The sequence below is a fragment of the Dendrobates tinctorius genome, unplaced genomic scaffold (genome assembly GCF_039654945.1).
Source record: "Dendrobates tinctorius isolate UK_male_01 unplaced genomic scaffold, ASM3965494v1 ptg000011l, whole genome shotgun sequence".
NCBI classification, from domain to species: Eukaryota; Metazoa; Chordata; class Amphibia; order Anura; family Dendrobatidae; genus Dendrobates; species Dendrobates tinctorius.
The window spans coordinates 35,032,188-35,042,345 of NW_027361679.1; the positions used below are offsets into that span (position 1 = coordinate 35,032,188).

General features: G+C 41.8%; 1 protein-coding gene across 1 annotated transcript; it reads left to right on the top strand.

Moving 5' to 3' along the window:
* Window positions 1-961: 961 nt before the first annotated feature.
* On the top strand, window positions 962-6,712 carry LOC141101619 (uncharacterized). The gene is made up of 7 exons (XM_073590797.1): window positions 962-1,079; window positions 1,164-1,231; window positions 1,511-1,534; window positions 2,547-2,726; window positions 3,004-3,024; window positions 3,353-3,502; window positions 5,581-6,712. Exons 2-7 carry the CDS (start codon window positions 1,178-1,180, stop codon window positions 5,794-5,796), a joined length of 645 nt encoding a protein of 214 aa, XP_073446898.1. The 5' UTR covers window positions 962-1,079; window positions 1,164-1,177; the 3' UTR covers window positions 5,797-6,712.
* Window positions 6,713-10,158: the final 3,446 nt, after the last annotated feature.

The window sequence follows — 10,158 nt, forward strand, 5'->3', positions numbered from 1 at the left end:
CTTCATAGCAGTATTAAAGGGAACCTATCACATGAAAAAACATTATTAACCTGCAGATATGGGGTTAATCTGCAGGTTCACAGCATTATGAACCCGCTGCCGGGAGGAGATAAACTTTAGTTTCCCAGGCAGCAATTGGGTTTCAGTCTAGAGACGGGCAGCTATAGCTGCAGACTGACAGCTCGCTCAGCATTAGGGCCAGCTGTCAGTCAGCGCTGGGAGCTCGGTCTCAGCTGCCCGTCTCTATACACAGGGTAGTGCCTGTACCAGCAACGGCGCCCCCCGACACTATTAACCTGCAGATTAACCCTATATCTGCAGGTTCACAGTATTTTTTCATGTAACATGTTCCCTTTAACATCCCGATTAACCCAATATCTGCAGGTTAAGTGTTTTTTCATGTGACAGGTTCCCTTTAACATCCCGATTAACCAAATATCTGCAGGTTAAAAGCGAATCCTGACATGTTCCCTTTAAACGAGCGCAGATTGACTATTGATATTGCTGATCGGTGCTTTGTATGGGGCAGAATTCTCTCTGTGTAAAGGAGCCGTAATATCAATAGTTAAAATACTAACTCAAAGACCAGACAGGGGCTCAGATACGAAGAATGAAATTGTATTCGATTATTCACCTGCGTCACCGGTTTCGGTCTACCAGACCCGGCCTCGATTACCGGCGTTAGTCTATATTACTCATCACTGGTGCACCCAAGACAGGTAAAAAACAAATCACAGCTATAACTTCCTACATATTGCTACATTGCATGCATCCGAATGAAAGCAGCTAATTATGCTGTAATGTCAGCGCAGAAACCTTCACGTTCTGTTGACTGAAAAACCACAAAAACCAAGGGGAAGTGTGGGTGAGTGGGGGCAGATCAGGTGGTCAGAAACCTCACGGTGTCAGAACCCTGGCTTCATGCTGATTGGCCGCTGAGGTTTGTGGACACGGTTTAAATTCTGCACGCATTGGCCCACTCCACAGCACAACATTGGCCCTGCTTGTCACACAACCCACTGCTGAACATTGGAGAAGAGCTCCTGGTCATTTACAGCGCCATCTGGAGTACAGACAAGGTACTGCACATATAGCAAGGGCTGTCCTGCTGCATATTGGTAGAATACTCCAATAATAACATAGAAATATATCTTATTTTATAGCTGTTCTGCTGAAAATGAAAACCGCTGTGTTCATCGTCTGCCTCATAGGCATCTCCTGCACGTTACCTGTGAGTACCGCTGACAATGCTTAGAAATTTCCTATAGCTAAGACATGCATGCAAAGATACTAAAGAGAACGCAGCAGTATTTCCTTATTCTCTCAAGTCCCTGTAAGGTTTAAGGAGAGGAATATATAGGGATAAGCACAATATTAGATTCTGCATATGTCATATTTAAAGATAATATCTATCAAATATAAATTAATTACATCTGATTATTGCCATGTTATAATGCCAGGATGCTTAATTAAGAGATTAGTCTTTTTAATGATTTTATCTATTTTTTAGGTTTCACACTCAGATTCTTCACAGGTTAGTATGTTATCATTCCTGATGTTACCAAATGTTTGTCTACATTTACAAAATGCCTATATAGCAGAGCTGACCTTGTAGTATAAGCATTTCTGTTTGGCCCTCCCAATACATTGGGTCGCACCTTGACCATTCTTACTGGGGTCTGTGCACAGGTTAGATTTTTATGTTCAAGGGGAAAAAAAAAATCATTGCATGTTCGAGTTTGATCCAACATTTGAATCGCACTCGGCCATGCAAGTCAATGAGTGCATGGAAATCATTGAACTGCACTCGGATGACATCTCAGTGCAGTCGCATTTCCTTGGACGGACACAATGAAGAAATTTTGTTCTCCATCTTTTTCTAAATTGAGCTCTCATCCTTTCATAAAACAAAATAGAATCATACTATGCTGACACTCGGATCAAACTCCGATCAGAGTCTGATCAGAGTGTCATTTGCATAATCGGCCCACATTTCTCGAATGAGTTAAATCTACGGCCGTCTGCATGATTCCTAAGAGTCCTATTACAAGCTAGATTATCTACCCGTATTTTCCCCTACAAAAAAAGTCACAAATGATGACTTGTCACATATCTGTGCTAAAATTTGCCAAATTTTAAAACACCATAAGAAAGATCAACTTAATTATTAAAAAAAAAATAGTTTGAAAAGCCCCTTCACCTCTCCAGGTGATTGCCACATGGGAGAAACCTGTGAGTGCTGGCACCGGACTAGTACAGTCTCACCCTATGGCCCTCAGCCAGTCATTAAACTAAGTTTTCAGAAAAAAGTTTATCTGGCTCTGATTCATGTTAGGCAGCATATATCGAGTGATAGGATCTTTATACCTAACGCTTCTTCTCCATAGTTATACTTACAGACTGTATACAGTACATAACACAGTGACAATAATTCGATATAAAAGTAGAAGCCATTGGTAACCATTATTTACAAGGTACAGATAGAAATGCATTATAAATGGCTTTCTCATTTGTACCAATTACATGCTGTACTGTCGCATTTTCAGGACTCGAGTATCAGCCAAAGCAAGTCTGTATCTGATTCACATCCAGATTCTTCCTCCTCCTCATCGTCAGAAGAAAGATCCAGAACTGCCCCAACTGCGAGCGGAGCAACAGTTCAGTCCATCATTACGGAAGATTTTGCAAGAGGAGACAGCTTGCGCCGCAGGCGCGCAGTCAAGAGTGTAATGTTTCTTAGTTATCGCTCATAACATCAGATCTAGAAACCGCTCACATTGCATACTTGGCTGGACATAGGCTTACTGCATGCCAATATTTTGTAATAATCGGAGAGATCAGTGATCAGATTTCCTGCTATTTCCTAATACTGAGTATGCAGTGTAAATATTAGAATGGATGATTTTGTCCGATAACTTGTATTCTGTAACTAATATATTATATGGCACATACATGAGCATTTTTTCAAGAATGGACAAATAACTTTATTTTTTTTTCTTCCAGTCTTCAGAATCTTCACCCCAGGTTAGTAGATATTCTTTAACACAACTAGTGTTCTACAAAGCATGACAAAAATATATATATATATATATATATGGAATGCATAGAATGAAATATAACTGGTTACTTCTTGTAGGTCGCATGGCAATAACATGTTCCGTAGTGCGGTACAGAGATTGTCATTACTTACACCCATCCCTGTCCTCACAATCAAATCTCCCTATTACAAAACCTATACACATACTGGATGACATTACAGTAAAAATCCATTATAACAAATGGGAGAACATTCAAAGTCCATGCAGATATTGTCTGTGCCTGTAAATAACTGGTTGATTTTCTGTCCTTACAGAGCACAAGCTCAGTAGAAAGCCACAGTATATCAAAATCAGATTCTCACTCCTCCTCATCAGAAGAGGTCAGCATCGCCCCTACTCCTGATGGCCCAACACCCCAGCAGACAAGGGGTAACCCACTTCGCCGTAGACGTTCTCTTAATCAGGTAACACATTAAATGTATTTCTATAAAGTGCAGAAAATATATCCTATACATTGCTCCAAGAACAAATTGCTATTTGTTGGTAGTGTAGTTTTCAGATTCCATCATTTTCCCTAAGGCTGGGTTCACATAGCGTTTTCTCCTACGGTCAGTGACTCTGATGAGGCTTAGGCTGGAGTCACACATAGCGACTCGCCAGCAATCCTGACAACGATATCAATGTGTCAGGATCGCTGGTGAATCTCTATGTGATCGCTGGTGAGCAGTCACACAGACAGCTTCACCAGCGATCAGCACAGCGATGCCCGGCGTCGCTGTGCACGTTAGTAACTAGATACCCGATGTGTACGTTAGTTACCAGCTCCCTGCATCAGCGCGCTGGTAACTAATGTACACATCGGGTATCTAAGGGATGTACCCGATGTGTACATTAGTTACCAGCAGATCGCTGGTCTCCCGCCTGTCACACGCAGCGATGCGTGGTGGCCAGCAGGAGACTAGCGACCAAAAAAAAGTCCTGGCCTTTCCTGCAGCGATACCGGCAGGGGGGCCGGTCGCTGATCGCTGTCACACTCAGCGATCTCGCTGGTGAGATCGCTGTTGTGTCACAAAAATCGTGACTCAGCAGCAATCTCGCTAGCGAGATCGCTTAGTGAGACAGGGCCTTTACATAAGAACACCCCGCAAACTGGAATTCATGGGTATGTGGCGACAGGGCTATTGACTACAATCATGCAGGGGGAGTCACATTGTGCTCATTTTCAACCGTATTGAGGTCAAGACGTTGTCTACTGCCCGCCTTTAATTGGCATATACGGATGAAAATGATGCACGACAGAGCACACTGTGACTCCATCTGTATCATTTTTCTTAATGGCCCCATAAGCCATATGCACAAATAATCCTGCTCTGTGGGGTGTTCTAACGTAAGCCCCGACAGACCACTCACCGTAGGAGAAATCGCTGTGTGAACCCAGTCTTAGATGAAAAAGTCCTATTGTTGGGAATAAAAACATGGCATATGTACTCATCCATGTAGATTTGATTCATCTATAGAGATTTATGTGAATTGGCTGTGGTGATGAGGTACTGGTGGCAGTACAGAGACTATACACAGTCCGGTACCTGGAAGATTAGTGGGAACATGCAAAATTCATGATGATATTGCCCATGGTCAAATTCTGGATTTTTTTCGCTTTCCTGTTACAAAGCATTTACTGCATAGTTATTGGCTCACAAATCTCACTGTCGAAATTAGAAAAACTTTTCACCTGCAACCAGCAGATTCTACATTTGTATACATTCAATTGAAATGATCTAAATTCAATCCAGTTCAAAAGAGGTTGAGGGGAACCTGTCGGGTACGCTGACTGTTCTCAACCGCAACTATATCAATATACATGGCAATTGTTTTATTCCAATAAGGTGTTTCATTATCCGTAATAACAAAGCAATCGCTCAGAAATGAGCTCCTGCAACAGAGCATGTCCAGCGCGTCTCTCCCCCGAACTCGTCCTGCCTCGGAACTTCTAATCACACCTCCCTGGCCGTGACTGACAACCTCCACAACGTTCCCACCATAAAGAAGAGTGTATGCAAGCTGTCAGTGAGCCCAAGGAGTGATTAGAAGATCCAAGTCAGGACTAGTATGGGGGAAGAGACACCATGCTGACTAGTCCTGGCTCACTAGTAATTTGGGGTGGTGCAGGATCAAAGTTCATTATGCAACGATTACTGTGTTAGTATGCAATATCAAACACTTTAATGGTACCAAGAAACTGCCGCGTATACACAGATAGCGGTGGTTGGGAACAATCAGGGGACCTAACGGGTTCCTTTTAGGGGTTAACAGGGTTGTCTGTTTTTAGAAACCAATTTTGTAATTATACTATTGGGATATTCTAATCAAATAGAGGTAATTTTATCACTTAAGAACTTTATCGATTCTTCTGGAGTGGAAAGTAGCTACAAAAAGTATAAGTTGCAGTAGACCAACACCCTAAATATGTTTTTTGTTACTAAAAGTTCTAATAAAAATTGCAAAACATGCAGATACATGACATTCTGGTTACTTGGCCCAGGTTGCACATGGAAGCTCCTCACATCATTCTGAAGAAAGCGTGACCACTGAGAGCACAAGTCATCAGTCCCAACCATCTGATAGTTCAGAAGAAGACAGCGATGAGCGTACTCCTAAGATGAACCTTCTACAAAGCATCCTTGGTTTATCTACAACAGATCCAAACACATCTGAAGAAAGCTCAGAGGAGAGGACAACTCCAGCATTCCAACCTTGAGCGTGACAACTTATCTCTACAATATCTTCTGCTGTCCTCTGTCTTTCTAGTTGTGTGAGTGATTCTGTCCTGTTCTGATAATATACATTGAGCCTGTTCGGAGTTCAGTTCATACTCGGGTATGAAGCAGTATCGAAGAAGCCCTTTCCTCACTCATTTAGAAAAGACGGTGCAACACAAATCTTACAGTAAGTCCCACTCTGACTGGCACTAGCGTAGAAAACCCTAAGCCAGTCTAGGTCTTTCAGCAACTTCCCACTTTAACGCCCATGGATTTGGTGTGTAAATAGTGGACACCACTTACACAGAATTCAAATTGGTGGCCTTTCTTACCTCCGTAATGTAGAACCTGCCGACACTAGTTGATATAAGTGTCTACAATTCTAGCTGCTGTAAAAATTAATTGAGGTCCATTATGGTTCACCAGTATTGACATGTTACTAAACTACAAGTCTAAAAATGTGCGAGACAAAGGCATGACGGATGGAAAAAGGGCTATCAAGAATAGAAAATCCATACATCACGCTACTTATAAATTCTCAAAAATGTGTTAGTCACCACCAGTCGAGTTAATGTATACAATTGGCCTGCCCCAAAGCGTTGTGCTGTGCTTTATCTGATGAGAGCCTTTTACTGTTCTGGACATAAGAGTTCACTATATCGGCTGCTGATGTGTAAGGAACACTTTATTTAGAGACTACTTCTATAACACTAGGGACATGTATGCAATTTCCAGCGTCTTGTGCATTGCATAAATACATTAATACTTGATTGTAAAATGTAATTAACTGTATAGAATGAATCGCCTGTATGTGTTACATGCATTTTTCTGACACTTCCTTTATATCTCATTTACATAAATATCACAATTTGGAATGTTTTAGTTAAAGTGTAATAAACATTTAAACAGAATAAATATTGTTTTTTTGCATTGATTAACTAAGGCAAAAACACTGTGGCTAGAGCAAAAAACATTATGACTGCCAGTCTTGATGACAGACGTGTGCGCCGCTTAACAAATGACACGCGCATGCTGCAATTTTACACGCACGTCGAATACGCCTGAGAAAAAAATACTGTGATGTGAGCTGCCCCATATATTAACACTGGTCTGAGTGCTTCACGATGTTTTCTTGCATAGCACTCGTCCGTAGTTTATGGTACCGTGACCCCAACCTTATTATAATAATGATGACTGGACCGTACATAGCAATACGTTCTACCTTTAGAGTCCCCCTGTAAAGTGCTGTGGAATGTATTAGCACAATATAAATAAAAGTTATTATTATTGACAATGAAATATCCAAATTATTCTTCATTGTTAATAAATGAAAACTTTGTCACATTTGTTTGCTTGAAAAATGTGAATCATCATATATGAGAAGAAATATTCTTGTTTGATGTGCTATAAAATTCTTCCTTTTCCTCCATCTACCTGAAAGCTACTGGATGTCCAGTAATTTAAAAGTTAATGGTAAATGGAATCTGTAAGCAGGATTTTCCTGGCTCATCTGAGTATCACTTAGATTACTGGGTGCAGCCGTTCTAATACAATTAGGGCTTTTATATTTAGAGCAGAGCTGAGGAAGCTAACCCCGCCCAGCATGCTCTCTGTGTACTGTCCATTGAGAGTAAGCTGCTTAGCTTAATGACCAGGCCAATTTTTACAATTCTGACCACTGTCATTTTATGACGTTATAGCTCTAGAATGCTTCAACGGATCCCGCTGTTTCTGAGAATGTTTTTTCGTGACGTATTGTACTTCATGATAGTGGTAAAATTTCTTTGATATAACTTGCGTTTATTTATGAAAAAAAATTAAATTTTTTAAAATTTTGCAATTTTTAAACTTTTAGTTTTTGTACCCTTAAATTTTGGAAACATTTTTTTTTGCTAGGACGTTATAAGGGTTAAAAGTTGACCAGCGATCTCTCAGTTTTCCTAAAAAAAAAAAAATTTACATTTTTTTAAGGGACCACCTCACATTTGAAGTGAGTTGGGGGGGGGGTCAATATAACAGAAAATACACCAAAGTGACACCATTCTAAAAACTGCACCCCTCAAGGTGCGCAAAACCACATTTAAGAAGTTTATTAACCATTCAGGTGCTTCACGAGAACTAAAGCAATGTGGAAGGAAAAAAGTAAATTTTTGCTTTCACAAGGGTATCAGGAGAAGATGGACCACAAAATTAGTTGTGCAATTTCTCCTACATGTTAGGCATCGGGTTCCTGCCTCTGCACAGGAGAAATTTCAAGCCTTGCATGCTGCGGTCTCCCATTCAGTCCCGGCCGCAGAGGAGCCTGTCTGCAAGGACGTCAGTACCGGCACCTTGCTCAAGCTAGTGCTGTCAGATTGAGTTATTGATGTATATATATTTTTTGTATTTATTTTTAGTTTTCCGTACTGTGTCCAAATATTCTTGAGGCTAATTACCACTAGTACACTATGTGACTGTACTTCTTGTACTATTTCCTTAGGTGTGATATATGTATGGATTTCTACATGTTGTTATTATGGGTGTCATTATTTATGCTGCCAATTTTTTCTATCTTTATTGGCTGACCTTTCAGACATATACCCCTCTCCTCTCTATATATCGAGGTTCTTTTCTTTCATACGCCCACAATCATGATGGCCATGCTAATTAAAGTTTTTCTTTACTGCGTGGTTCTTTGCCCTACTCTCGTTATCTTTATGATAGATATATGCACATGTATATGTCCAGTATGACCCGTTGTGCCCCCCAACATATTGTTGTATACTTTCTGCCAGTCTTGCGCTGTACATGTCCCCTTATACAGATTGGGCGTTTTTTCTTTGTATTGCCCTTTTTCAAGATGGCCGCAATATGCCATCTTTCATCTGCGCATGCGCGGGATGACGCGCCTTCCACTCCGCCCCCGTCTGTCCGTGGTCTGGCGTCTGACGTCACGGGGCCCCGTGTACTGTCAGAGCCAGTTGAGGCAGCGACGGGGGTTGGGGGGCTTGCTGCGTTCTCTCGCTTGACTGGCTTCTTTCTATATGGAGCCCCTTATATAGCACACACAGCGGCATTGCGACACACCCCCTGAAGAAGGAAGCTATTTCCGAAACGTGCGTTGGTGCTTTACAGAGCATGGTGTCCAGTGCCTCTTCCCTGGTATGTGCTTCATTACCTTTGGTCGGATCAATTTTGGTCCTGTCCTGGGGATTTTACCCCTAACCTTTTAGTAGCCGGCCAGCTATTCTTTATACCTTTTTGGCTATTTGTCTCTTGTGACCATATATATATAAATATTTAATAAATAGACATAACCACTTTCACTACCAGGTGACCTAGTATAACATTCTGGATATGAGCTTTTTATGTGCACTGTTCACCTTTTTCGCTCTGCTTTTTAATGTGTCACTCTTTTTGCCACTATGCCATTTTAACCTGTGACTTCAATAAAGATTTGTGATTTTTCATTATACTCTGGACGTCTATGCACTGGTTTCTTCTCTTGAGCTAATATATATTTGTAGTGTGTCCTGCACTGATTTGCAATGAGCTGGTATATTTATTTTGTTCACTATCTGTATGAATAATTTAACTACACATGATGCTACTTTTTCCAGCCCATTGTCCTGTCATTTATGCTTAGGGTTGGTTGCTGCTGCCATCGCTGGTTCAGCTATAGCAGCCTGCACTAACCAGTGGCAAGAAGCTCCTGGGACAAAGTCCCTTTTTCACTCCACTGAGCATGCTCGTGGCTCAACCTCCCATTGGAGCTCAGGTGTCACATGCTCAGGTCCTGTTCCGATTGGACCACAGGGAAGGTCGGCACTATAAAAGACTCTCATGGCCGCTCGACCATGCGCTAATATAGACTCATATTTTCAGTGGTATGTGTGATGATGGATGCATGAGACTGGTGACTGACTCCTTATGATTCCCTCCCTCTGGTTGTGCTTGTTACAGGGTTTAGGGTATAGAGTCAGTGTCTATTAGTGGCATGGTCTAGAGCCACTGTGCTATCCCTTCACAGCACCTCACCCAGCATCATTTTGTGACATTTAGTCCTAGGCACATTAGTACCGCACTTAATAGCTGCATCCACCAGTGCAATGCCGTGTGCAAGTCTAGCACTTTCCTCCCTAGTCTGGGTGGTTAGTGGCGTTCGTCAGAGCGGTGCAGTGGGCACTCGGTGCACTATATCTGTTACCGTCTTGCTGGCGCCGAGCGCTGGTGGTCTAGAGAGACTCTTTCCTCTGTCTCTGGGACGGAGTCCTGTGACCTTGTACTAGCGCTCACTCTGCCGAGTCCTGTGAGGTTAACAGGCTCAGGCGTTTGTTTCAGCTCTGTGCAGTAACAGAGTTCACTTATGTACACACCGGCTC

Coding starts and splice junctions, on each gene's coding strand:
- LOC141101619 (XM_073590797.1), top strand. CDS start 1,178: ATGAAAACCGCTGTGTTCATCGTCTGCCTCATAGGCATCTCCTGCACG. Junction 1,232..1,510: donor GCATCTCCTGCACGTTACCT/GTGAGTACCGCT, acceptor TCTATTTTTTAG/GTTTCACACTCAGATTCTTC. Junction 3,025..3,352: donor CTTCAGAATCTTCACCCCAG/GTTAGTAGATAT, acceptor CTGTCCTTACAG/AGCACAAGCTCAGTAGAAAG.